Source organism: Echeneis naucrates, chromosome 7, assembly GCF_900963305.1.
Source record: "Echeneis naucrates chromosome 7, fEcheNa1.1, whole genome shotgun sequence".
In the NCBI taxonomy this organism is placed as follows: Eukaryota; Metazoa; Chordata; class Actinopteri; order Carangiformes; family Echeneidae; genus Echeneis; species Echeneis naucrates.
This window is the reverse complement of record NC_042517.1, coordinates 13,365,912-13,392,547: the sequence shown is the minus strand read 5'-3', so window position 1 is coordinate 13,392,547 and position 26,636 is coordinate 13,365,912. Positions and strand designations below refer to the sequence as shown.

The 26,636-nt window shown below is 42.6% G+C and overlaps 2 protein-coding genes across 4 annotated transcripts in view; one reads left to right on the top strand and one right to left on the bottom strand.

Annotated features, from left to right (window-relative positions):
* The window catches only part of LOC115045934 (low-density lipoprotein receptor-related protein 1-like), a 77,242-nt gene that overhangs the window by 47,867 nt on the left and 2,739 nt on the right, over nucleotides 1–26,636 (top strand). Inside the window, exons 26-84 of one of the 3 annotated variants that reach the window (XM_029505925.1) lie at nucleotides 49–213; nucleotides 457–701; nucleotides 1,587–1,718; nucleotides 2,829–3,056; nucleotides 3,241–3,415; nucleotides 3,629–3,723; nucleotides 3,872–4,021; nucleotides 4,161–4,301; nucleotides 4,408–4,533; nucleotides 4,624–4,755; nucleotides 4,876–5,010; nucleotides 5,131–5,260; nucleotides 5,363–5,489; nucleotides 5,713–5,864; nucleotides 5,993–6,117; nucleotides 6,367–6,741; nucleotides 10,916–11,105; nucleotides 11,218–11,422; nucleotides 11,507–11,699; nucleotides 12,080–12,205; nucleotides 12,297–12,425; nucleotides 12,762–12,881; nucleotides 13,079–13,192; nucleotides 13,382–13,531; nucleotides 13,627–13,749; nucleotides 13,914–14,030; nucleotides 14,138–14,266; nucleotides 14,397–14,525; nucleotides 14,684–14,824; nucleotides 14,983–15,170; nucleotides 16,010–16,193; nucleotides 16,288–16,373; nucleotides 16,461–16,580; nucleotides 16,713–16,900; nucleotides 17,055–17,260; nucleotides 18,929–19,117; nucleotides 19,578–19,726; nucleotides 19,933–20,026; nucleotides 20,136–20,252; nucleotides 20,396–20,515; nucleotides 20,633–20,755; nucleotides 20,845–20,970; nucleotides 21,074–21,190; nucleotides 21,835–21,941; nucleotides 22,067–22,199; nucleotides 22,451–22,573; nucleotides 22,697–22,819; nucleotides 22,913–23,050; nucleotides 23,143–23,280; nucleotides 23,381–23,500; nucleotides 23,587–23,870; nucleotides 23,969–24,147; nucleotides 24,258–24,364; nucleotides 24,556–24,675; nucleotides 24,805–24,981; nucleotides 25,114–25,254; nucleotides 25,355–25,528; nucleotides 26,088–26,249; nucleotides 26,359–26,530. In XM_029505925.1, coding sequence (XP_029361785.1) covers nucleotides 49–213; nucleotides 457–701; nucleotides 1,587–1,718; nucleotides 2,829–3,056; nucleotides 3,241–3,415; nucleotides 3,629–3,723; nucleotides 3,872–4,021; nucleotides 4,161–4,301; nucleotides 4,408–4,533; nucleotides 4,624–4,755; nucleotides 4,876–5,010; nucleotides 5,131–5,260; nucleotides 5,363–5,489; nucleotides 5,713–5,864; nucleotides 5,993–6,117; nucleotides 6,367–6,741; nucleotides 10,916–11,105; nucleotides 11,218–11,422; nucleotides 11,507–11,699; nucleotides 12,080–12,205; nucleotides 12,297–12,425; nucleotides 12,762–12,881; nucleotides 13,079–13,192; nucleotides 13,382–13,531; nucleotides 13,627–13,749; nucleotides 13,914–14,030; nucleotides 14,138–14,266; nucleotides 14,397–14,525; nucleotides 14,684–14,824; nucleotides 14,983–15,170; nucleotides 16,010–16,193; nucleotides 16,288–16,373; nucleotides 16,461–16,580; nucleotides 16,713–16,900; nucleotides 17,055–17,260; nucleotides 18,929–19,117; nucleotides 19,578–19,726; nucleotides 19,933–20,026; nucleotides 20,136–20,252; nucleotides 20,396–20,515; nucleotides 20,633–20,755; nucleotides 20,845–20,970; nucleotides 21,074–21,190; nucleotides 21,835–21,941; nucleotides 22,067–22,199; nucleotides 22,451–22,573; nucleotides 22,697–22,819; nucleotides 22,913–23,050; nucleotides 23,143–23,280; nucleotides 23,381–23,500; nucleotides 23,587–23,870; nucleotides 23,969–24,147; nucleotides 24,258–24,364; nucleotides 24,556–24,675; nucleotides 24,805–24,981; nucleotides 25,114–25,254; nucleotides 25,355–25,528; nucleotides 26,088–26,249; nucleotides 26,359–26,530 — 8,904 coding nt within the window. Of the gene's footprint in view, nucleotides 1–48; nucleotides 214–456; nucleotides 702–1,586; nucleotides 1,719–2,828; nucleotides 3,057–3,240; nucleotides 3,416–3,628; nucleotides 3,724–3,871; nucleotides 4,022–4,160; nucleotides 4,302–4,404; nucleotides 4,534–4,623; nucleotides 4,756–4,875; nucleotides 5,011–5,130; nucleotides 5,261–5,362; nucleotides 5,490–5,712; nucleotides 5,865–5,992; nucleotides 6,118–6,366; nucleotides 6,742–10,915; nucleotides 11,106–11,217; nucleotides 11,423–11,506; nucleotides 11,700–12,079; nucleotides 12,206–12,296; nucleotides 12,426–12,761; nucleotides 12,882–13,078; nucleotides 13,193–13,381; nucleotides 13,532–13,626; nucleotides 13,750–13,913; nucleotides 14,031–14,137; nucleotides 14,267–14,396; nucleotides 14,526–14,683; nucleotides 14,825–14,982; nucleotides 15,171–16,009; nucleotides 16,194–16,287; nucleotides 16,374–16,460; nucleotides 16,581–16,712; nucleotides 16,901–17,054; nucleotides 17,261–18,928; nucleotides 19,118–19,577; nucleotides 19,727–19,932; nucleotides 20,027–20,135; nucleotides 20,253–20,395; nucleotides 20,516–20,632; nucleotides 20,756–20,844; nucleotides 20,971–21,073; nucleotides 21,191–21,834; nucleotides 21,942–22,066; nucleotides 22,200–22,450; nucleotides 22,574–22,696; nucleotides 22,820–22,912; nucleotides 23,051–23,142; nucleotides 23,281–23,380; nucleotides 23,501–23,586; nucleotides 23,871–23,968; nucleotides 24,148–24,257; nucleotides 24,365–24,555; nucleotides 24,676–24,804; nucleotides 24,982–25,113; nucleotides 25,255–25,354; nucleotides 25,529–26,087; nucleotides 26,250–26,358; nucleotides 26,531–26,636 lie in introns of all 3 variants that reach the window. The other 2 variants (XM_029505926.1, XM_029505924.1) reach the window with 2 other exon arrangements.
* LOC115045936 (delta-type opioid receptor) lies at nucleotides 7,620–8,706 on the bottom strand. Its single transcript, XM_029505931.1, has one exon. The coding sequence runs from the start codon at nucleotides 8,704–8,706 to the stop codon at nucleotides 7,669–7,671; it is 1,038 nt and encodes a 345-aa protein (XP_029361791.1). The 3' UTR covers nucleotides 7,620–7,668.

Genomic DNA, 26,636 nt, shown 5'->3' with positions numbered 1-26,636 from the left:
AGAAATCTGTGATAATCCCCCCTCACGCTGATTATTTTCTGTTGGCAGTATTCTATTTTGGACCGACTGGGATGCCAGTCTGCCCAGGATTGAGGCAGCATCTATGAGTGGTGAAGGGAGACGCACCATCCATAGGGAAACTGGAAGTGGTGGCTGGCCCAACGGACTCACTGTGGACTACATGGAAAGACGTATTGTCTGGATTGATGCCAGGTAGCGTTTGCTGCTCGTCTCAGGATATACAGATTGCTCTTATTTCACTGCCACTGCCCACGCATCACGCATTCTGCAATATCTCTTTTATTTTTATTAGAGGTGCTCTGCTTATGTGAAACTGCATACACTCATCAAAGTAGACCATCATCGAATAAAACGACTGATATGCATATATTAAGCTGATGCACGTGTTAGGCCTGTTATGTAAAGGTTACAGCTGTGCCTTTAATCCCCTTCCAGGTCAGATGCTATTTACTCTGCTATGTACGACGGTTCTGGGCTGATTGAAGTCTTGCGGGGTCATGAGTATTTGTCCCACCCCTTTGCCGTTACCATGTATGGAGGCGAGGTCTACTGGACAGACTGGAGGACAAACACTCTTGCCAAAGCCAACAAATGGACGGGACACAATGTCACTGTGGTCCAGCGCACCAATACACAACCCTTTGACTTGCAAGTCTATCACCCCTCCAGGCAACCCCAGGGTAGGTTCAACTCCAGACACAGATGCATTTATGCTCAGAGAATCACACACTTACAGCTAGAGAGTGCCAATATAACAGATTTAGCCTTTCCTGCCACCCAGCTGGCTGATTTGGGCTTTAACTCTCAGGAGAACAGTGACAAGCCTGCAGTTTACTAGTGATGGTGTTGATTCACAGCTCCTATTCAGCTGACCTTTAGAGCTGTGAGCCATGTTGTCTCCTCACACTGGCAGCAATTGACACCTCCCGCTGCCTCGTTGATCAAAAAGACACCTCTGTTTGGCATTTCCCACTGGCTGGGTTGGAAATAAAACCCTCTTCCTGTGATTTAAATGTCATGTGTTGATCTCACACACACACATGATTTACAAGATGGCAAGAGGATTGTGAGAATTGTTTTTGCAGTCTTCTGTCACATTGAGTTGTCACCTTGATGTTTAGTAGCCAACGGCTATAAGATCCTGGAGGTGTGTTGGCAGCAGAGAGGCAGCAGGTCCTGTAATTGGAAGCAGAAAAAGAGAGATCTTGCTGCATTGTTGATTGACAGCTGCAACAAATGGCAATGACAGTGACAAGCTGGGTAGGCATGTCTGGTAGACAAAGTCTGTTTTTCCACTCTGTCCTTGAGGGTTAATTAACGGAGCAGTTTATGACATTCAGGAAAAGGAGAAAACTATCCCAGGTTGTGACACTATGGAAGGAGCATCTCACATGAAAGCGCTGATTTAGTCTTTGACTAGATTGTAATGGTTATATAAATGGCTTTAGATTTTTTTGAAAATATTTTTACTGCAGCCTCTAAGGAAAAGCCACCCCACTCTTTGTGTCGCTCGTATAACACACGTCCTCTGTCTTTTGCGTGTCTTCCTCTCCCCTCTCTTTCAGCACCCAACCCATGTTCCACCAGTGATGGAAAAGGCCCTTGTTCCCATCTCTGTCTCATCAACTTTAACCAGACGTTCTCCTGTGCCTGCCCTCACCTCATGAAACTGCAGCCTGATAAGCGCACATGCAGAGGTGAGGAGAGTTACTACTGCTTACAAACACTTAAAAAAAATTTTCATTACGAACCTTTGTTATGGAGAACATACACACAATAGTGTAAAGGTATAATCTATATCAGCCTGTTTGTAGGGCTCACAATGTTCAGGACTGTGTTCTCCTGATGGTCTGCATGTCATTAGATGCCATCTCTTTATGATTGCGTTTCTTCTGTTCTGTTTTTATTCACGTTAATGGAGAATGCTAAAAGAGGCTTATTGCTGTGTGATTTCAGGATAATTTAGGAGTGCTGTGAGAATTTATGTGAAAGTCAGCACAGCAAACTCCAAGAGCCAGTCTAAATGTTTAGCATTCTGCTGAATAATCCCCCTCCTAGCAGCACAGATGTACAGATAATTGGATTAGGGGGCTTTTTATGTATTTTATGAAATTTCAGGGAGTTGAGTAGTCTCAGCCAAATCAGGTTTCTTTTCTGAACTCTAGCACATTCACCACAGCGCTTATTTTCATTTGTATTCACACTTGATTCAGAGACAGTTATGTTACCTCCACCTGTCATCTTCCAGGAGTTTGTCAAGCTCGATATTCACTCAATGTTCAGTTTGACGATCCCTCTTATTGAATTGTCAGCACAATGAGGATAAACTTCAACTAAACCTATAATTACAGTAAATTAATTTAAGGAAAAATCATTCTCTTTGTTGCCAACACTGGACTTGCAGATGTTGATAAAATATACAAACAAAAGCAGGTTAGCAACACTACAATAAATAATTATAAATGTACAGACTCAAATATAAATGTAAAGTTTCAGAGAAAATCAGTAACTATTACACAAAAAGAACAATTGCACTTAATGAACAAAAAGATACCAAAAGCACTTGTCACTGCAACATTGTCAGGTCTATTATTAACATAACATCAACATTTTATTTTTATTTTTTATATTTATTTTATTTTTATCTAACCCTAACCCTATCGCAGTAATCTTGAATACTTGTTCTAGTTCAGAACATCCCTAGTGTACATCTGTATTTTTAAATTTTTTGGTCATATATCCATTGAAGCACAACAAAGGAATCATTTCAACTATTTCTTATTATCAGTTTTGTTTTTCTGTTCTAGAGTCCCGCAAGTTCCTTCTTTATGCTCGTCAGATTGAGATCCGCGGCGTTGACATCGACAACCCTTACTACAATTACATCATCTCCTTCACTGTGCCGGACATAGACAATGTGACAGCGGTAGACTATGATGCTGTAGAGCATCGCATCTACTGGTCAGATGTTCGAACACAGACCATCAAAAGAGCTTTCATCAACGGCACAGGGGTGGAGACTGTAGTATCTGCTGGTAGGAAGAATTCCAGGACCATCTGTCACTTCTGTTTACATTTTTCAGATTTAATGTATTCTTTGTATTTCAGACTTTCATAAATTCAGTTGTCTGCCCCAAGCACCAGAAATGGAGAGTTTGTGGACACAGTCTGCTCGGGAAGCTCAAAGTTTTTCCTTTGTTCCTTTCTGAAACTTCCTAGACCTTCCTAATGCCCATGGGTTGGCTGTGGACTGGGTGTCCAGAAACCTCTTCTGGACCAGCTATGATGCCAATAAAAAGCAAATCAATGTGGCCAGACTGGATGGATCTTTCAAGAATGCTGTTATCCAGAGATTAGACAAGCCCCACTGTCTGGTTGTGCACCCTCTCCTGGGGTGAGCGTTATCTCTAATTATTTAGAGTGAAGGGAATATGCCTTTGAGACAAAGAATTCAATGTCTTGAAGCTTCCTCTTCATTGAATTACTTGTTTCTTTCCTTATTTGATCCTGTGGATGTTTCTGGCTTTGTATTGGGTCTTTGGCAAAGTTTTAGTTTGTAGCTCCTTTCTGAATCTAATACTACTCGTATACCTGCTCACCTGCTTAGGAAGCTTTATTGGACTGATGGTGACAACATAAGCATGGCTAACATGGACGGGAGCAACCTAACCACTCTCTTCACCAATCAGAAAGGACCAGTAGGTGAGCAAATGTGAACTCTTCTTCAAAGAATATTTGACAACAATGTAATACTGAAATCATACCCCATTCCACAGAGTGAAAACACAGATAAAGCGTATTAGCAGATGATATGTTTACCAACAATGTCATCTGCATTGTTTCTACTTAGGCCTCTCTATTGACTATGAAAAAGAGCAGCTGTACTGGATCAGCTCAGGAAATAGCACCATTAACCGGTGTCAGATGGATGGATCTAAATTGGAGATCCTGGAAGGTGCTAAAGGAAAACTCACTAAGGCTACTGCACTGGCTATCATGGGTAAGGCAAAAATTATAACACAGGATGTAAGTTTTTGATGCATCTTATGAAAAGCTTGTATTCAAGGCAGATCTGTATCTGAGAGTCCCATGTTAAAGGGATAACATACCATGATCTGATTACATTTCCATGGCTGTAGGAGACAAGCTGTGGTGGGCAGATCAAGGAACTGACCAGATAGGAACATGTGATAAGAAGGACGGAGGCAACTGGAAGGTTTTGAGAAACAACACCTCTCCTATGATGCACATGAGGATCTATGATGAGGATGTGCAGAAAGGTAAGAATTGTACTTCTAACTTTTTATTTGAAAACATTTGAATGGATGCAACGCTCAATGTTTTTCTTTATCCTTCTTCTTCTTTCTTCTTCCTTTCTTGTAGCAGGTATCAACTTGTGCAGTAACAACAATGGCGACTGCTCCCAACTCTGTCTCCCCACCTCACCAACAACCAGGGCCTGCATGTGCACTGCGGGCTACAGCCTCAAGACAGGACAACAGTCCTGTGAAGGTAAGACGCTGTTTCAGTGCTCCATTCACACAAACAGGTGGAATGCACCATGTGGTAAAAGCAATAGGAGATTGTCCTCTCTCTGTGCAGGTATGGGCTCTTTCCTTCTTTACTCTGTTCATGAGGGAATCAGAGGAATTCCACTCGACCCAGCAGACAAATCTGACGCATTGGTGCCAGTGTCTGGGACCTCTCTGGCTGTTGGCATCGACTTCCACGCAGGTGAGTGATGCTGAGGGACATCAGGAACTAGTTGGCTCCGCTTCTCTGGCACCAAAAGTTGACCTTAGCACAGTTAAGTGAGTATTTATAGAGTGATGCCAAAGGTCTTTTCTTTTTCAGAGAATGACACCATATACTGGGTGGATATGGGCCTGAGCACCATCAGCAGGGCTAAGAGAGATCAGACATGGAGAGAAGATGTGGTCACCAATGGCATTGGCAGGGTGGAGGGCATCACTGTTGACTGGATAGCAGGTCTAGACAAAGCTATTTTAAAATCCTATTTCATCCCATGCAATGTTTGTGAAGACTTAATAATTAATCAAGGGCAGTTAAAGGATGAAGTAGCTGATTTATGCCCCTCTGCTTTCATAGGAAATATCTACTGGACTGACCAAGGATTTGATGTGATTGAGGTGGCCAGACTGAATGGCTCTTTCCGCTACGTAGTCATTTCTCAAGGCCTGGACAAACCCAGAGCAATCACTGTCCACCCAGTGAAAGGGTAAGACCTCTTAGCCAGGAACCAGCTCTGCTTACTACAGCAGTTTGTTTTTTGTTTTTTTTTCCCCACTGTCATACACTTTGGAATCCCATCTGTGTGCAGGTATCTGTTCTGGACTGAGTGGGGTCAGTACCCTCGTATCGAGCGCTCTCGGTTGGACGGCTCCCAGAGGTTGGTCATGGTCAATGTGAGCATCAGTTGGCCGAATGGAATCTCCATCGACTATGAGGTGTGGAATTAATCAAATCTGATGTCTCCTTTAAAAAAACGAGATATGATTTGTCAGACTTGACTGTATTCTAGTGTCTTGGCGCTCTTATTTAAAAGTTGTAATAATTTAGCTTTAGAGCTGCCATGATACTAGTTTGCTAAATACCATTTATGTATAATCTGTATTCTGAAATTGTGACTTAAGTAATCAACACTATGCCGTTGCTGTTCTTCCTCTGCAGGAAGGTCTTCTGTATTGGTGTGATGCCAGGACAGACAAAATTGAGCGCATCAACCTGGAGACAGGAGAGAACAGGGAGCTGGTGCTGGCCAACAACAACATGGACATGTTTGCCGTGTCTGTTTTTGAGGAATACATTTACTGGAGTGATAGGTCAGTTCAGTGGATACATCAGGATTGATTTTTATAATCTATTCATATTTTTGAATGGATGAGAGCTATGAGAGAATTCATATTGTAACGGTGTTAATTGGCTCACAGATTTGTTTTCATTTGTTTAGGACTCATGCCAATGGTTCCATTAAGAGAGGGAGCAAAGACAATGCTACAGATGCCGTGCAGCTCAGGACTGGCATCGGCGTGCAGCTGAAAGACATCAAGGTTTTCAATAGGGCCAGACAGCAAGGTCGGAAATCACAAAAATCATCCCAACCATCCTGATCATGAAACCTCAAAAGCTTTTTCACTAATATTTAAACTAATGTTTAAAGCAAGTGGGCTGCTGCATGTTGCTTATATGTGGACAAATACAAGGTTTCACACGTACAATGATGAAAACTTCAATAAGTCAATAAACAGCCCCCAGGAATTGATGCTGTGTGTAACAAGATTCTGTCATTTAACAATGCACAAAAACATGTCACGCTCTCCCCAGGAACTAATGTCTGCAAAAACAACAATGGTGGCTGTGAACAGCTGTGTCTTTACCGTGGCAATGGACAGCGCACCTGCGCCTGTGCCCATGGGATGCTAGCAGAGGACAACCGCAGTTGCCGCGACTACGACGGATACCTGTTGTACTCTGAGCGAACGATTCTGAAAAGCATCCACCTGTCAGATGAGACGAACCTTAACGCTCCGATAAAGCCATTTGAAGACCCTGATCACATGAAGAACGTCATCGCCCTCAGCTTTGACTACCATGGTGGTGGAGGGAAGGGAGCCAATCGCATATTCTTCAGTGACATCCACTTTGGCAACATCCAGCAAATCAACGATGATGGCACAGACCGCAAGATTGTGGTAGACAGTAAGTCGTCCATCACATCACACATCAATTATACATTGAAATATCAACAAGCTCCAAGAAGCATCACTCGCTGCCACTCCTCAACCTTTTCCCTCTGCTCACTCTGAACATTTCTATTAATGGCCTGGTTTGTACACTTTTATCCATTTATAATTGAATGTTGTCCCTCATCCCCTTGGCACTTTAAACAGCCATCATCACACATTTTGACAACACAAGCACCCAGGAGGACTCACTGTAATGTACACACAGCTGCAGCTTCTCAACTAGAGGGTACTGACATCACTTAGGGCTGCTGCTTGAAGAAAAAACACACTCTTGTTTCACCACTGAAGTGTCTTTTAAATTGCAGTTTTCAAATAATTCATAAGTGGGATCTTGAACTTCATCCAGAAAAACATTGCTGTTGAAAGCCATGGGCTAAGGCTGTCCTCACTGAGCAATATTCAAAACATCAATTATTTGAAAGGAACTACAGGAAAACAATAAATGTGCATAAGGTTAGTGTATTTATTGATGTTAACTTGAAATCAGGGTTTCAAGACTTATTTTTTATCCATGGACTATAAAATTTATTCCACCAAGACGAATTAATCTAGCTGAAGTTATGGGAGTGCACTTGTCCAGATAAGCAATAAATCATGATGTTCTTATGTCAACCTTCATTAGAATTAGTTTTTTTGCCTAAAAAAACAACTATGAACTTGATTTAATAAAAAATAACAATTGTAGGCAGTTTATTGCACTTGCTTTATCAAGTACATCACATGGTGTTGCATCAATTTCCATTTAGTAAATATAATGTATATAGATACAATAAAGTATTCTTGTGAATATTAAAATGTTACTTTGGCCATATGAAGTAGGTCTAATCCCAGGATTAAGTAACGAGGTAGCACTTTTCACTATTTTCTTTTTGACAAAGATTCAGTTTTGGCCTCTCAATGAGCTTGTGTCCAGCTCAAATGGCTGTACCATGTCTCTCCTCATGAAATTAGGACAGCCCATCAGACAGCTTCTGCACCATGCCCAGCGCTCTCGCCCCAGCTCTAGCAAGTCTCGTCTAAATTTCTGAGACATAAAACAGTATAGAACAGGGTTTACCACAGCAACTGAAGATGCTAACAATCTGGCCAGGATGGCAATAGTGTTATAGCCAGGTGACCCAGATATGGTTCCTCCAATGAAGGAGAACATGAGGGCATAGGAGGGTAGCCAAAGGACAGTAAAGACCAGGACCAGGAGAGCTGAAGTGTGAGTTACCTGGCTCTGGTAACGTTCCAGCTGGGGAGCGTTTCCCAGGAGACGTGCACTTCGAAGAAAAAAGTAGATTTTGGCATACATCAGAGCAATGATGCCCAGAGGTAGCGTGAAGCCGAACAGGAAGAGAGCAATGCTGTAGACCAGCTGGCTGAAGTCAGAAAGGAAGGCAAAGCAGTACACAGAGCTTGACAAGGTAACGGTACGGAAAGCAAACTGCGGAGCTGCCAGGGCTGAGGCCGGGACCCAGAGCAGAGCGACTGTTAACTTTATTCGTCTGTGCATCCTTGAACGGAACACCCAGGTGGGGTGAACCACTGTGAGGTAGCGGGTCACAGCCAAGGCTGACAGAGTGAAGACTGAGGCAGCCGAACAGGCCACACCCAGGAAGCTGATGGCTTTGCACAGGAAGCCACCGAAAGGCCAGAAGCCCAGGGTGATTGCAGAGGTGTGGAAGGGTAAGCACAGCAGCAGCAGGAGGTCAGCGGCACTTAGAGCCAACAGCAGGGTGTCTGTGCCATGTGGGGGTTGACTTTCTTTCCTCCTCCTGCCAGTAATAATGGCGATGACGAGGCTTTGACCGACAAGGCCAGTTATCAGGATGAGCCCATCCAGAATGGGCACCAGTGCCTTGATCAAAGTCTCATCTGTGTGGTTCATTTTGTTAAGGATGCTTCTGTTTCCTTGCCTCCCCAAAGTCTCCATGCATCCACAATAAAAGTCTAATGAGTAATTAGTCTAATGGCCTGTTGCCTTTTAATGTTGTGCATCAGAGCAGCATGCAGCAAGTGTCTGGCTGATTCATTGTTCATGTCCTAAATTGTGTTTATCTTAACAACACTCCATTTAAAACAGCCAATTATCCTGTAACAATAGCAATTAGTAAAGCAGTTAATATCATAATTGTAAATTGATCACTTCATCGACACTGATGGTCAATACGCCCTCTGAAAAGCAAAACAGATATTATAGTATCTTGCTGCCTGTTTTTGGGTTGTGTTTGAAGCTGTTAATGTGAAAAAATATATGGTCCATTGTTAGTCAAAATTCATTTTCAAGTGTCCAGAGATGGTTGAATGGTTAAGTCCACTGCCTCTTAAGTCACATGCATTCTTCACCCTTTTAAAATAATGTCTCTTACTGTTTATCAGCTGCTTGAAGAAAAAGAATAGCCCAGGAGTTTTCTCTGAATAATTCCAAAAGTGCTGTTTTCTAGTTTTACTCAGAGAGTAAAAATTTGACCTTAAAGAGCAGGCTGGCTTTTCCTTGGATGTCTCAGCATCTCCAGTGTAATCCAAGGCAGAGCCATTTGGGCAAATTCGGAGCAATGGCAGTGCAGCAGATACTTTAAGGCTGTATTGATTTCTTGAAGGCAGGCAACAGTGGACATATTCCTCCCAGTATCCACTTTAAAAACAGTCAATGCTACTTGATGCTAAGTGGTCACCGCAGCAGGAAGCGTACAGCCCATTTAGAAGCTCTTCATAGATGTGCAATCTGTACAGTCCATCAACAAAGCAGTTACTGCAGCAGTTTGGAAAACGCTTAGCTGAAAACGTAGAGTAACAAAAGTTTAGTCACTTGGATTAGAGCACTACTCCAGTGATTGTCAGAAAAGCTCTGTTTCTGAGTGGAAATTGTCCTCCCAATAGATTCTCTAGATTGTTTGCACAGTAAACAGGGGCTGAACTGATGGAGGGGAAGGGGAGGGGAGACTGCATGGTTTGTCATTACATAATACAGTTTGAACACATTCTATTCATTCCCATTGTTGTGTGATCATGCTTTAGTCCCTGTAGTTATCTGCTCATGCAATCTCAATCTGATGTCAGATGGAAAAAAATCCCAAGTATGACTTTATTTAAGGGTTCACTCTGTGCTGATTCCTAAACTGGTCTTTTAGTCCCATTTAGCTTTTGTAACCATCATATTCAGCCTTAAAATTGTCCCACATTAATGTTGATTATAGCACTTTGTCATTCATCTCATACATTTCTCAAAGAGCAGGTATTGACTCTCAGCCAAGAGCAAACAGTTGTGTGGAGTGTTGAGGTTTTATTGTTGGGTGTAAAGTAGTCATAAAGGTGGTTGCTAGTGTGACTGAAAGCAGATGGAAGCAGACTGCAGTGCACTTCCCTTTTCCATGATGTTATGTGCCATGTTGGAAACTCAGATAAAAATAGCTCTCGAACTATATGTGCCATTACTGGTGTCACAGGATGAAAAGATGGGGGATATCGAGAGCCGCAGCTGCTTTATCTTTGCCATTCATGGCTGACTTCTTTGCCCTGGCCTGTATCCCTAAAGTGTCTCAAGCTGTTCTAGTTGAAATTTTCTTCCCAGAACAAGGAGTCACCATGAATGAGTGTGTCCACAGGGAGCTGTATTTGTATGTGCAGGCAGCCAGCCATGAAATGACAGGATGATAGAGAGTCTTTAAACTCTCTCCAGGAACAGCGGGCATGGTATATGTTCAGATCTGTATGGTACCACTTCCATTTTACTCATTTTGCACATTTCTCTTTTTTAACTTTTCTTTTTAACCTTGACCATGTTCCTCACAGCGATTTTCCGTTCATAAACAGATGAGGGAAGGGAGAAAAACTTAAAAAGCATTAAATGTTGCCTCCTTAATAAAACCTAGCAGTTAGTTAACCTTGGAGGCAACTTAACAATGATTAATGATTTGTTGAATTCTCAGCAAAGGCCCTCAATAAAAATCCTACTCACACCCCTGAGAGATCATATTTTTTTATGGTGAAATAAAGAATTTGTTCTTTTCTAGCCTTATGCTTATTAAGGCATTGGCTGCAGAGCAACTAAAGAACCACAGGCAAAAAAAAAAAAACAAAAACTATCTTTATGGGTCCAAAATATTTGCAAAGGGCAAACTTCTTTCTTCTCTTTTCCACAGATGTTGGGTCAGTGGAGGGCTTGGCATATCACCGCAGTTGGGATACATTGTACTGGACCAGTTACACAACGTCCACCATCACTCGCCACACTGTGGACCAGAGCCGCTCTGTGGCCTACAACCGCAACACTGTGGTCACTATGTCTGGAGAAGACCACCCCAGAGCCTTTGTGCTGGATGAGTGTCAGGAGTGAGTCATTAACATTGAGGTTTAATTTGCTCGCCAAAAATGTTATCCTAAGACATTTTATGTGCTCCCAGTGCATTTCATAATGCTTGTTATGTGCTTGTACCCACCATAGTCTCATGTTCTGGACGAACTGGAACGAGCAAGCTCCCAGCATCATGAGAGCTTCTCTGAACGGGGCCAATGTGCTTGTGATCATCGGCAGTGACATTAAAACTCCCAATGGCCTAGCCATAGATCACCGTGCTGAGAAACTCTACTTTTCTGACGCCACCTTGGACAAGATCGAACGCTGTGAATATGATGGAAGCAACCGTTATGTAAGACATAATGAAAAATCCCATCAAACTATTGGATTAAATTTCAGTGTACGATGAATTTATGCTGGCAATTTTCTTCTTCAGGTCCTGTTGAAGAATGAGCCTGTCCATCCATTTGGTCTGGCTGTGTATGGAGACTATATCTTCTGGACTGACTGGGTGAGGAGGGCAGTCCTCAGAGCTGACAAGTACACAGGAGGCGACATGAAAGTGCTGCGTGCAGACATACCTCAGCAGCCAATGGGAATCATTGCTGTGGCTAATGATACCAACAGCTGTGAGTATCGCTCCCCGCAGTCTTTGAACGGTTTTGGTCCTCTCATTTATAACATATAACTGACGTTATGAAGGCTGGATTCACCATTTTTACAAGATTCTTTGATCTTAAGAATGATCAATGTTAGTCTCTTGGTCTCCCTCGTTGCTCTGCACTGACATATATAATTATAATTTCTAGAATTAGAAATGTTGGCCTGCTAAATAAATTAAGTGAACGTAGTTATGGTGTACTTGCAACTAAGCAAGCTGAAATTTCAGTTTAAATCAGTCATCATGATTTGATACGAGATATACTACACAGATGGTGCTGGACATTTTGTCATTTACTGGCATACAAAGAGAGGGGTCACTTGATGCTCTGTGTAATACATTCCTCAGGTGAGTTTTCTCCTTGCCGATCAAATAACGGAGGTTGCCAAGACTTGTGTCTCCCCACGTCTGATGGAAGGGTCAACTGCAGCTGCCGCGGAGACAGGCAACTCCTTAAAGACAACACCTGCTCTCGTAAGGCAGAAAAAGAGAATGTTTGCCTTCTCCTAACACTCTTCAATAAAAGATTGACCGTCCCTTAAATGACGTATTTTTGCCTCACCAGCACTGAACGTAACATGTGGAAGTGTAGATGACTTTGAGTGTGGAAACGGTGACTGTATCAACTACAGTCTGACGTGTGATGGCATGACCCACTGCAAGGACAAGTCTGATGAGAAACAGTCGTATTGTGGTGAGCCCTTATGGAAATAATTATCAGCACACTATTGTATGATATGAAAATAATGAGCTGATCGTTAAAATGTTGAATTAGTGCACAAGTATAGTAAATTATGACACAATGACGGCTATTAGTTAATATGTTTATATGCTAATGTGTGACCAGGAAAGGAACTGTATGTGTTGAGCTAATAGGGCGGGGTAAAGACAAATAGTCATCAGTTTTGAACAAAACACACAGTACAACTAATCAGTTTGTTACCAAATAGTGAATGAGGTCAAATTCAAAGTCAGAAGAAAAAAAAACAATTGCTGTTCACTTAACTTATTAACTGATCTTCTTCCACAGCCAATCGAATTTGTAAAAAAGGCTATAGACGCTGCATAAATGGCCGCTGTATTGGCCACCAGTTCTGGTGTGATGGCACAGACGACTGCGGTGATCATTCTGATGAACTGCCATGCAACAGTAAGTAAAAATCATTTTTTGCTGATTGCTGCTCAACGGCTTGATTTTCACATTTAAGTAAGAGGTACAGAGTGGTTAAATTAGCTGAAAGAAATGTTCTTTAATAAGTACATAGCTATGCAGTTGATATAATTAGGATGTATTTGTTGTTGTTGTTGTTGTTGTTGGTGGGAATTTTAAAACTCTGTTTCCTGCAGTGACTCTGTGCAAAGTGGGAGAGTTCCAGTGCAAAGATGGAAGCTGCATCTCCAACTACAGCCGCTGTGACCAGGTGGTCAACTGTGAAGATGCCAGTGATGAGATGAACTGCCGTAAGCTATCAAATCTTCAACAGTATTTCCAGTCCCTCATTTTTCACCAGGTGTTAAAAAAACAAACAAACATGTAATGGCATAATTGGTTCTTCAGTGAATGAGGGTTACATGGTAAAATTGGTTTGATTTCTTCTAAGGTTTTTACTAGGTAAGGAAGTTTTTAAAGGCACTGTTCATGTTTCTCAGAGCCCACAGATTGCTCCCGCTTCTTCCGTCTGGGAGTGAAAGGAGTGTCCTTCCAGAGCTGTGAGAAAACCACTCTGTGCTATCTGTCGTCATGGGTGTGTGATGGCAACAACGACTGTGGAGACTTTTCCGATGAGAGAAACTGCCCAGGTTGGAATCTGGGTCCCCCCTTCCCCCACGTGAATACTTTCAACTTTTCTGAAATTGTTAACGATCTAATACAATTTTCCTCTGTTATCTTGCAGATAAAAGGAAGCTTAAATGTCCGGTGAACTTCTTTGCTTGTCCCAGCGGTCGCTGCATTCCTATGAGCTGGACCTGTGATAAGGAGAATGACTGTGAGAACGGAGCTGACGAGACTCACTGTGGTCAGTCTTCCACACCGTTGTCCAGTAATACCCAGATGTTTTTGAAAACACAAAGCACGCCAAAACAAACAGGCTGTTCGCTTTGGACTTGTGTTGCGTACGGTTTTACGATTTGGGCGTTTTGTATGATATCTCTGAAATGCTCTCTCTACTTTCCTCTGCAGACAAATTTTGCACATCCACCCAATTTGAATGTGGAAACCATCGCTGTATTTCCAGCCACTGGGTTTGTGATGGCTCTGATGACTGTGGTGATGGCTCTGATGAAGACCAAAAATGCAGTAAGTGACAATTTATTTTGAGCCATGAAATTACTTTTCTTAGGACATCAGACTTAAGATTTCCCAGTTTTATACCATCAATCAATTTCCCCTTAATGTTGTCACAGAGTCCAAGACATGCAGTCCAGAGGCTTTCCAGTGTCCTGGCTCCCACATGTGTGTGCCTCAACGTTGGAAGTGTGATGGAGACAAGGACTGTCCCGATGGAGCCGATGAGAGTGTCAAGGCTGGCTGTAGTGAGTGGGGCAATTTAAATAAAGGCCACCTGGAAAATATTGTCCTGTGTGTTGTCATTGGAGACCACTAAACAGAAATCCTCCTCCTAGGTTCCCGGTCCATTAACAGTGTGTTTCCCTCTGTTTCCAGTGTACACCAACAACACCTGCGACGCAGACAATGAGTTCATGTGCCAGAACAGACAGTGCATCCCCAAACACTTTGTGTGTGATCATGACATTGACTGCTCTGATGGTTCAGATGAATCCCCAGAATGTGGTGAGTGTTTCTGATTTTTGTCTCCTTTGTGGATGACAGAGTGGGGAAGGTAAAAGAAGAAGAAAAAAAAAAGACGACAGAAGAGGTTGTAAGAGTATGTTATTATGTATGTATATTACTGCATAGTTAATATTGAAAATACTTTTGTTCTGGTGTAGAATATCCAACATGTGGTCCAGATGAGTTCCGCTGTGCCAACGGTCGATGCCTCAACCAGAAGAAATGGGAGTGTGACGGAGAGTTTGACTGTCAAGATCGTTCAGATGAAGCTCCAAAGAACCCGCGCTGCACTGACTCGGGCAAGCGTTTCCATCTTTGTTCTTTTCTTTATGAATTTTATTTATCCATTAAAATGATGAGGTTTTAGTCTGATCTGAGTAAATTATGTTGTTAGGATATAGCTGTATCCTTTTTGAAAGGGACACTAATGTAACAAGCCGTGTGTCTATGATTCCAGAGAGAACATGTAATGAAACAGCTTTCATGTGCCATAATGGGACGTGCTTGAGTGAGACTCTGCGGTGTAACCACAATGATGACTGTGGTGATGGCTCAGATGAACGCAACTGCTTCATTAATGAGTGCCTCAACAGCAAGCTGAGTGGCTGCTCGCAGCTCTGCGATGACCTCAAGATTGGTTTCAAGGTAAGCCACCTAATGGATTGTTTCTTTTTTTTCTTTTTTTTTCGACAAATCTTTTCAATTAAAAGTGCAATTAAAGCAAATCAAATTACTTAATTAATTTACTGGTTGTAATTGCCTCGGCAATATTCATATAATAGTCACAATTATGTCACAGACAAATGGGTGTATGATCTTAATGGAAGATTTGCTAAGAGCCTTGAGTAAAAAAAAAAAAAAAAAAAAAGTCCCTTCGGCGGGCAGTTATATAAGACGAAAACATGTTCTGGCTTTGTCTTCTGAAAGTAGACCAGTCTTCGAACATCTTGAACTCTGTATGAACTCTCATGCCTGTGGTTGTGGTCTGAGCTTCGTTTAAAAAGAATGAAAGGGAAGAATTTGGACAGCATAAACATGTGCTTACGCAGATGGTGTTCTGAAGTTTTGATAGACTCAGTAAGCATTTGAGTTTGTGAATATTGTGGTATATAACTTCGCCATCAGAAATTTGTTCTGTGTGACGTTCCCTGCTTGTAGAAATGGTAAGTGTGAGAATGGACAGGACAGATCTCCTTATGAAGAGTTATCTTTTTTGCACTCATTTGATATCAGTTTATGGTCTATCTATGCTCAGAATTACAAGACAACTTAAAAAAAGAGATTTGGAACAATTGATGCATCTCCCATCATCTAACAAGTTCTGGAAAAACTGGCCTTTTGATTAAAAGGAAAAACAAAAAAAGGTTGACAAGTGATTGGCTGCATCAGGCTTACGTAATTGCTCAATATTAAAAGTGAGAAATTACTAGAAGCCATGCTTGTGTGATTTTTAACATAACGCCTATTCTCTCCTTCCTCTTCAGTGCCGATGCCATCCTGGCTTCCAACTGAAGCGAGATGGGAAAACGTGTGTGGATATAGATGAGTGTACAACCACCTACCCCTGTTCTCAGCGCTGCATCAACACACATGGCAGCTTCCACTGTCTCTGTGTGGATGGCTTTGAACTCAGCCCCAATGACCCCACCATCTGCAAGTCTACATCGGGTAAGGGGTGCACATGCATGTTTTGCATTTCGCTTGTTGCTCATAGCTAAATCAATCCTGAAGCATATGTTTTCTATTTGGGATCTGTGTGCAGAAGAGGAGCCATATTTGATCTTCGCTAACCGATACTATCTGAGGAAACTCAACCTGGATGGCTCCAACTACACTCTTATAAAGCAGGTAAGCGATTGGTTTGTTTTAACGTACTATAACTAAACAAGGTGAAGTTTGTGTGTACCCCCTCTAATTCTTCTACTTTTGTCTCAGGGTCTGAATAATGCAGTTGCGCTGGACTTCCACTATGCAGAGCAGATGATCTACTGGACAGATGTGACCACTCAGGGCAGCATGATCCGACGCATGCGTATGAATGGAAGCAACATGGAGGTCAGTTCAGTTTGATCCAATGAGATATTTGAGCGAACTTGATTCTGAAGAAGCCTACTGGTACAGCAAACATACACTTTTCAAGTTGTGAAAGTATGACGTATGAAATGTAGTACTCATTTAACTTGGCAGGTATTACATCGGACCTCCCTAAGTAACCCAGACGGTTTGGCAGTGGACTGGGTGGGCGGAAACTTGTACTGGTGTGACAAAGGGCGGGACACCATCGAGGTGTCAAAACTCAACGGGGCCTACAGGACTGTGCTGGTCAACAGTGGTCTAAGAGAACCCCGTGCTGTGGCTGTGGATGTCCGCTTTGGGTGAGATATATAGTTCACCTGAAACTAAGCAAATATTCTGAATACTATTTGAACAGGTGATAGTCAAGATGTGTTTGGAATGTAGAATAAATTATTTAAAGATTAAAAAGAGCATCAGTTAGTGGAATAACTGTCTTTGTGTCATTTTGTTCAGCTACTTGTACTGGTCTGACTGGGGGGACAATCCTCACATTGGGAGAATTGGGATGGACGGCACCAACAGAAAGGTGATCATAGAGGATAAGATCACTTGGCCCAATGGACTGACCCTGGACTTCATCAATGACCGCATATACTGGGCAGATGCCAGGGAGGACTACATTGAGTTTGCAAGCCTCGATGGCACCAGTCGACACACAGGTAATGTGCCAGTACACGCCAAGACCCAGAAATACACTTTTCATGTTGCTTTTACACAAGTAGAGCAACATGACTGATGGATTACACTTTTCTGACACATAGGTGACAGCATCAGTATCAGATACATGTATTGGCCAATGGATTGGGACAACATTTAAAGTGCTACTACATATAAATATTGTTTAGCTAAATATGTACAAGACACAGTGGAACAAGGAAGTGCAAAAACATGTCTGAATGTGTTTCCTCTTGTCAGATAAATACATGGAATGAAGCACAAGCAGGCATCTCAGATCGGGTCCTGCAGCAAAGGCCTAGCAGGCAAAAACTCTGAATAAGGCTGATTGTGCTGTTGAGTGAGGCCTCTAGAGTGTATGACATCTGCATAGCACTCAGTTGTTCAGGACACATGTTACAATAGTTGATATTGTCAGCCAGCTGGTTGTGCAGAGGAATTCTTGAGCTCAGCAGGCACCTGCATTTAAATTTCTCCCATTCGCTCTGCTCAACACACAACACAACAGCTCTAGCATCCATCATTCCTTGAATGAATAATGCAGATTATGTAAACCTGTGGGTTTATGGGCCAGAATTTACTGGTATGGGAGGATTGCGGATTTGGATTTTTCATTTTCAATGCAGCAAGAAAACCAGTGCTGATGGGAGTATGTCTGATTAAAAACACATTATTAGATCATAATGGAAAAACAGTACAGATACGGTCACATAATCTTCTAATAGGTTGGTTGTGTTAGACCAACGTTAGTATGTTGTACACCACTCCTTACGCAATCCCCAGTGTGGCCTTGTGTGTGTTTGCAGAAGATTTGGCCTGTTTGACTTCAGATAAGGATTGAGCAAAGGGTGCTCCATGTTAATCTGACTAATATTGAGCTGATGTTGTAAACCCGCAGCTAATAAAAGTATTTCAATCACTTTCAAAGCACAGTTTTGTTGATTTGTTAAAATCAATGTGGAAATCATGGTCTCACAGATGTGCACAAGTATGCTACATTTGTTTCTTCCTGCACTTGTGATGTCTTTGATTTGCTATTTCTGCAGCAGAAAATAATGGCGTGGCTCCGTAACACACCAGCCTCAAACGCTGAGAGCATGTGAAATAATATGGGCACAGAAAAAGCACAATTCAAGTGTAAAGCCTAATGAAGCATAGCGCTCGTTACATTCCACACAGATATAGTGGAGGGTGTGTAGCTGTGCTTCCCATCTGCTTCTGTTTCACATTAAAAGTACAAGAGTTTACAGCAGTAGCAGCAATTTCTCTTTGGGATACATCAACACCACAACGGCAAGCATGAGAAAAAAATGACTGCTAAAATCATTGGATTCAGTCAAGACGTTTTAGAGTATCATGGAGATTTAAGGCATGTATTATATTTAACTGTTTGCCGTATTTATCAGTTGAGACACTAGTTGCCTTGTGTTGTGCATACACTTCACCTCAAGTTGGAAATTCAGACTGTTTACTTTCAAAGGGCATTGTTGAGCAAAACAAAAAAGCGAAAAGGTAAAACAAATGTTATCATTTAAGAAAAGTATTAGTTATAGAAAGGCAAAACATTTTACCCTGGACCATATTGGGGAAAAATTCATTATGAATGCTATTTTTTCACAAAAGCAGCGATTGATTTGTCTGTGGTTTCACAGTTCTCAGCCACGACATCCCCCACATCTTTGCCATGACTCTGTTTGAGGAGTACATCTACTGGACGGATTGGGAGACCAAGTCAATTAACAGAGCTCACAAGACTCTGGGCACAAACAAGTCCACATTGATCAGCACCCTGCATCGACCCATGGACATCCACATCTACCATCCCTATCGTCAGCCTGAAGGTAGGAGGCAGACTGACGAGAAGCACAGAGAAGCTGATGTGTGGATTTTACGATGGAAAAATCAGATTTAACCAACAAGGTCATAGTGTTGCCCTTTCATGTAAAGAGACTTTTTTTTTTTTTTTTGTAAAATATAATACAACATTCCAATTTCCAAAAATATCTTACCTGGCTCTTTTTCATGATTATGCATACAAATTAAATATCATGAAAGAAGATATCAAAGTGTAGTAATAATATCTAATAATATCTCCTCGAATCTCCTACCAAGTCCATTTTGTCAGAGAATTCATTACATGTATGCAGAATTTTAAAGAGGCTCTTCTCTTCTCCTCTCTAATGCATGATTATAAGTCTCCTTAGTTTAATTTAGTTATAATGAAATGACAGCCTTGTTGCGAAAATCATATCAGTGCAATCTGATGTTCAAATACTTTCCATTTTTCTGTCTCTTTTCCAGTCCTCAACCATCCGTGCCAGATCAACAATGGCGGTTGCAGTAACCTCTGTCTCCTCTCTCCTGGAGGTGGATACAAGTGCGCTTGTCCCACCAACTTTTACTTGGCTAGTGATCAGCGCACTTGCATGTCCAATTGCACAGCCAGCCAGGTAGGGAAACAGTGTAAACATCTCATTATCAGTGTGAATATTAATTCATGAGCAGAGCTGATAAATTGATATTCCTGTTTCAATGTCCAGTTGCATCTTAACTATTGACAGCCAAGTGGTAGTGTAGCTTCAGCCAGATTGAGGCAGGGAAGCGCTGATGTTTTGCCAAATCGTCACTGTGATGTATATTCCTCTCCCTGCTGTAGTTTGTGTGCAAGAATGACAAGTGCATTCCTTTCTGGTGGAAATGCGACACAGAGGATGATTGCGGCGACAGGTCGGACGAGCCAGCAGACTGCCGTGAGTATTTGAAAAGCATGATAAGAAATCCTGTAACATGGTACATGCATGGGGTCAGGTGCAACTTCAGTGTCATCTTATTAATCTGCGCTTCTCCCTTTTATGGCAGCTGAATTCAAATGCAGGCCGGGGCAGTTCCAGTGCAGCACAGGCATCTGTACCAACCCCGCCTACATCTGTGATGGAGACAATGACTGCCAGGACAACTCAGATGAGGCCAACTGTGGTATGTGGTCTCCCCGTTGTATCTAATTATTCAACCCATGATATTTTATTTTAATAGTGTCAATCAACCTTCTTCCTTGTATGCCACCAGCACTACTTATTTCTGATTAGCATTACTTCTACTTCTTGCCTGTTTCTCCACAGATATCCATGTTTGCCTGCCCAGCCAGTTCAAATGTTCCCACCCGAGCCGCTGCATTCCAGGCATCTTCCGTTGCAACGGCCAGGACAACTGCGGTGAAGGAGAGGACGAGAAGGACTGTCGTGAGTAGAAGCTTTAAAAAAAAATAAAAAATTGTAGTTTTTGTGAGCACTGATATGCTGTTCGCTTTATTGTGAGACTTCACCCTTTAACTACAAATCTGTTATTCCCTCACACAGCTGAGGTCACGTGTGCCCCCACCCAGTTCCAGTGTGCCATCACCAAACGCTGCATACCTCGTGTATGGGTCTGTGACCGTGACAATGACTGTGTCGATGGATCTGATGAGCCTGCCAACTGCAGTAAGACTCTGCTTCTCTCTCATTCAGTTGATTGTGAGTCACCCTGACTAACTGCTTATGTAACGACTCGGAAATGCTTCCTCCTCCAGCCCAGATGACTTGTGGCGTGGATGAGTTCCGATGTAAAGACTCAGGCCGCTGCATCCCTGCTCGCTGGAAGTGTGATGGCGAAGATGACTGTGGCGATGCGTCAGATGAACCAAAAGAGGAGTGTGGTCAGAGTCTGCTCACTGATGTTTCCAAAATGATTTTGTTTGTTGTTGTTGTTGTTGCTTTTTTATTATTATTATTATATTGACTTTTTTGGGTTTTGTACAGCTGAAAGGACATGTGAGCCATACCAGTTCAGGTGTAAGAACAACCGCTGCGTACCGGGTCGCTGGCAGTGCGACTATGACAATGATTGTGGGGACAACTCAGATGAAGACAAGTGCAGTAGGTGTCACTTTGCGATTGGGGGGGGGGGAAACGCCTTCATACAGTCAGCATCTTTTATCTCACCGTCTCCAGTGTCACTTATATCCATGCCCATGTTTTGTCCGCTGATAACATACTCATCTTTGACCGTGCAGATTAAGTCACTGGTTCAGTACTAACATCCATTCCCTCTCATTTCTGATGCCTTTTACCTCATCTGATATTTGTTTCATTTCATACTGTCCTGTTGGTATGAGCCAGAGGTAAGTTACTCCAACTTCATCTGAACTCCCATATTTAGGGTCACCTCCCTGCACTCCGTTTCTCCACACTGTCTTCATTTTCATGGTTGTGTCCAACCGTGTTCCCCACCCACCTGTGAGAGTCTGCAGGCTGAGCTCTGAATACATTTATATTTTAACATTATTGTATTGTTTTTCTTTTCCACTAGAGGCCACTGCATCAAACTATTTGTCCTGCTAATATAGACCTATGGGGACACATTTAAATAACATTCAAATGTAATCCATTTTATTAAAATTCTATAAAGCTCCTTTCATTCTCTCACAATTTTTCGTGTGCTTGTTTCAACCCGTGTTTGTTCTGTTCAGTGTGTTTGCGTACGTTGTCCTCAATGTTAAACCTCATTTCTTCCTCTGTAGTGCCCCGACAATGTTCAGAAAGTGAGTTCGCCTGCACTAATGGTCGCTGTATTGCCGGGAGGTGGAAATGTGATGGGGACCACGACTGTGCTGATGGATCTGATGAGGTGGGTGCTTAGGTGACCTTGAAATAATTCTTATTGTGCAATAGTGATGCTAAATTTTAGGTGTTTGGTATTTCTGAGTATAAAAGCTGGTCATCTGTTGCCTTCATACTGTGATGTTTTTCCAGCATGGCTGTGATCTGAAGTGTGACAACGACCAGTTCCAGTGTAAGAACGGACACTGTATCCCCATCCGCTGGCGATGTGATGCTGACCCTGACTGCATGGATGGCAGTGATGAGGAGAATTGCAGCAGTGCTGGTAAGTTTTTGTCTATATGTGTTGTTAATACATTTTTTGTTTAACATGGTTGCAAAGCTACGCCTATTTCAAAAGAAAAAGGAATAAATACAATTGCAATGTGACAGAAATGGGTGAATGGTTTGCCACACATTTAGCGTGTTGTGGAAAAAAAAAAAAACCCAGATTTTAAATGTGATGATAACGAGGAATATCAAATTTTATGCAGTCACATACATAGAGTGAAAAATGTCCCTCCTGTTTTTTCTCAGCTGGACGTCACTGCCCTCAGGATGAGTTCCAATGTAACAACACTTTGTGTAAGCCGCTCGCCTGGAAGTGTGACGGTGAGGATGACTGTGGAGACAACTCTGATGAAAATCCTGAAGAGTGCAGTGAGTGCAGCCTTTTTAAATCTAACACTTTGCATTGCTCCCAGTCTTTGTCATTTGTCTTGACCTGTGTTTCCCCCTTTCTTCCCTCTCTGTCCCTTTTGTCTTTGTCTGTTCGGCTCATAGGGAGGTTCCAGTGTCCTCCTACCAGAGCTTTCCGCTGCCGAAACGACCGAGTATGTCTGCAAGTTTCAAGGAGATGTGACGGTGTCAATAACTGCGGCGACAACTCGGATGAACTCAACTGCCGTATGTTGTGAAGTTCAAATTGTTGCGAAAACACCCAATTCTTCAACTTTAATTGAGGAGCTTGCTGACCTATGTGTGTGGTGTTTTTTACAGCAGACCCTCCGGCCATTCCTACGTGTGAGAAGGACGAGTTCTTGTGTGCAAACAACAGATGTATCAGCTCCACTCTGCGCTGTAACTTCTTTAACGACTGTGAAGATTACGGCTCTGATGAAATCAACTGCAAGACAGGTGCCTTGTGTCAAAGCCACCTTCTGAAGCATAACGTGAGGACAGATCTGCAGTCTCTAATGCTAAATGACTCATCTTTGACTTGGTTTCAGACACCAAGCTAAATGACTGTAGGAGTAACAGGACTCAGTGTGGGGATGGAGATGAAGCCCATTGCGTCACCAACGGCACAGACTCCTTCTGCTCCTGTAAACCTGGCTTCCAGAAGACAGGACACCACACCTGTGGAGGTACACGTGAAAAAATGCTAATAACTCCCTTCATTTAAAATATAGCAAACAGTTACACTATTGGGGAAATTTGACTATCCCGTGCCTCTCCATCTTTCAGATAAGAACGAGTGTCTGCAGTTTGGAGTCTGTTCCCACATGTGTAACAACACCAAAGGCTCTTATAAATGTAGCTGCCACAAATACTTTACCAGGATCAATGACACATGCAAAGCCGACAGTAAGTGATTTTTTCAATTCAAGGTCTTCATCATGATAAATAGTTTTTAAGGCAATCCTTATGACTTTTTCCACTTTTCCTCACAGGTATGAACAGCAGTCGACAGATTCTCTACATAGCTGACGATAATGAAATCCGCAGCCTGGACCCTGGCATGCCCAACTGGCGCTACGAGCAGACCTTCCAAGGTGATGCCAGTGTGCGTATTGACGCAATGGACCTGCACGTGAAGACCAACCGCATCTTCTGGACCAACTGGCACACGGGTCGTATCTCCTCTTATGAACTCCCAGGACCACCCACTTCGTCCTCTTCCTCCAATTCTCACCGTAATCGCCGGCAGAGCGAGGGCAGGATCACCAACCTGCAGGTAAATGCTGGGCAAATATGCTCAGAGACTCAAACTCTCTGCTGCACTGCTACACACACAATCACAAATTCCTGACCATCCTTTCTGCTTGTGTCCAGATCAAAGAGCTGAAGATGCCTCGTGGTATAGCAGTGGACTGGGTGGCTGGTAATCTGTACTGGACTGACTCTGGGCGCGATGTGATTGAAGTGGCTCAGATGTCGGGCCAACACTGCAAGACACTCATCTCTGGCATGATTGATGAGCCCTATGCCATAGTAGTGGATCCACAGAGAGGGTAAGAGATGGGCCGCAGTGAAACAGTTATATGCAGTAAAATGTATCATTGGAATCACGTTTTTTGTTGGGACTTGTTTTATAATGTGTTCTCAAACTCTCTTCCCGCAGTACCATGTACTGGGCTGACTGGGGGAACCACCCTAAAATTGAGACAGCTGCCATGGACGGCACTTTAAGACAAACTCTAGTCCATGAGAACATCCAGTGGCCCACAGGTCAGTAGTGTGGCCCACAGAATGATTTATCTGAAACAAGACCTGCCCACAGAAAGTCTGCTCATATATATTCTTTCCCACTGTTTCGCTTCTATATTTTACTCTCTGCTCAGCACAACCGCAGTCTTTTATCCAGTGCCCCCCCTTTTTTTTTTTTTAATCTACAAGGCTATTCCATTTTGCCTCTGCAGGTTTGGCTGTGGACTACTTCAACGAGCGTCTTTATTGGGCAGATGCTAAACTCTCAGTTATTGGCAGTGTTCGTTTGGATGGTTCTGATCCAGTCATTGCTGTCTCCGGCATCAAGAACAGTTGAGTTTCTTTGCATAATCAAAAAAAAAAATCAAAAAGTAAAAGATGACTATTCAGAATTCTGACATCAATGTGCTTGAAACTGTGTTTTGTTTTTTCTCTTATCTCCTATTATCTGTCATTTCCAGACCTCCTTCATCCATTCAGCATAGATATCTTTGAAGATTACATATATGGGGTCACATATATCAATAACTTTGTCTTCCGGGTCAATAAGTTTGGCAAAGGGACAATGGAGAATCTCACCACAGGCATCAATCACGCTACTGACATTGTCCTTTACCACCGTTACAAGCAGCCAGAGAGTGAGTGTCTGATGTGTCTTGATGTAAATACACATTATTTACAGAAGAAAAGTAATATGCTTCAAAATATTGATTTTTATAAACACCATGAACCTTTTTTCTGACTGCATGACTTGTTTCTCTCTGCGTCAGTGACAAACCCATGTGACAGGAAAAAGTGTGAGTGGCTGTGTCTGCTCAGTCCCAGTGGACCAGTGTGTACCTGTCCTAACAACTACATGGCTGACAACGGCACGTGTGTGGAGAGACCAAGCCCCACGCAGTCAGCGTTCAGTGAGTCTGCACACATACAGCATGCTTTCACACGTGCTTGGTTCTACATTTTAATGCTACTTACAAGATGTTGCTTCACAATGGAAATCCATTTCTGCAGCTCCCCCCTCGGGGCCCTGTGACATTCAGTGTCAGAACGGAGGGAACTGCTTCCTCAACGCCCACCAGGTGGCCAAATGTCACTGCCAGCCCAGCTACACCGGAGAAAGATGTGAGATCAACCAGTGCAGGGATCACTGCAAGAATGGAGGCACCTGCACTGCCTCTCGTACAGGTAAGAGAGCAATACTGGCAATTTCCGTTTCCTCAAATCTGTAGTATGTATGCAGAACTGGAATCTTCTAACTTTAATCGTCCAAAACGGGCAATTTAGTTCAGTTTAGTGAATGACAACATAAATAGTGATAAAAAGAAAACGACACTTGTGTGATACAATACCAAATAGCAGCAAATATATGTGAGGTCACATGACAAATACAGGAATAGACCACATACTCCTGACCTATGGCATTTATCAGCCTGATAGAGGAGGAATAAAACAATATGAGTAGCAGTTTGTTTTTTGTCGTGGTTGTGTAACCGTGCTGCCCTGATGGTGTTACACTACTGACACACTGACTACATGTTTCTTACATGAACTCAAGTCTCTGAACTGGCCTCTGATAATTGTGGAGCTTGCTGATGGAAGTAGTACGTGTGAAACAAGATGAAAGTTTCAGTTGAAGTAAAGGAAATATTGGTTCTAGTTTTTTAAGTGCAGTTAGCGAATTTGTTTCAGGAATCAAACATAGTTTTTTCCTTTTAATTTTAAATAATTTTTTTTTTCCTTGTAGGTGCACCAACTTGTAAATGCCCTAAAGGCTTCACAGGTCACACCTGCAGCCGCTACACTTGTCAGGACTATTGCCTGAATGGAGGCAACTGCTCGGTCAACATGGGCAACCAGCCGACCTGTAGCTGCCCACCCGAGTACCAGGGAGACCAGTGCCAGTATAGTAAGTTTTTTGTTTTGTTTTTTTTTTTACTACTAATGTAATCTTTGGAAGAATGTATGATGTTTTGGCAGTGCCCTGCAGCTCTCACTGCTCTTCTCTTTATCCTCAGGTAAATGTGAAGGGTTCTGTCAGAATGGTGGAACCTGCTTAGAGACCTCCAACGGCACCAAACTGTGTCTGTGCCCCACTCAGTACATTGGACACCAGTGCGAGCTGGACAAATGTCAGTTCTGTGGAACGGGCAAGTGTTTGACATCGACTTCAGGGGAGGTCTCCTGCAGGTGGGTACTCTGTGGAACGTGGTCTCTGCAAAAAAGAGGCAATGCTTGGATTTTTATATGTTTGTCAATATTTATTTTGGACTCCTCAATAAAAAGTGGGCAAAGT

What these genes read in the sequence shown, in the direction of transcription:
- LOC115045936 (XM_029505931.1), bottom strand. Translation starts at nt 8,706, where the DNA reads ATGGAGACTTTGGGGAGGCAAGGAAACAGAAGCATCCTTAACAAAATG.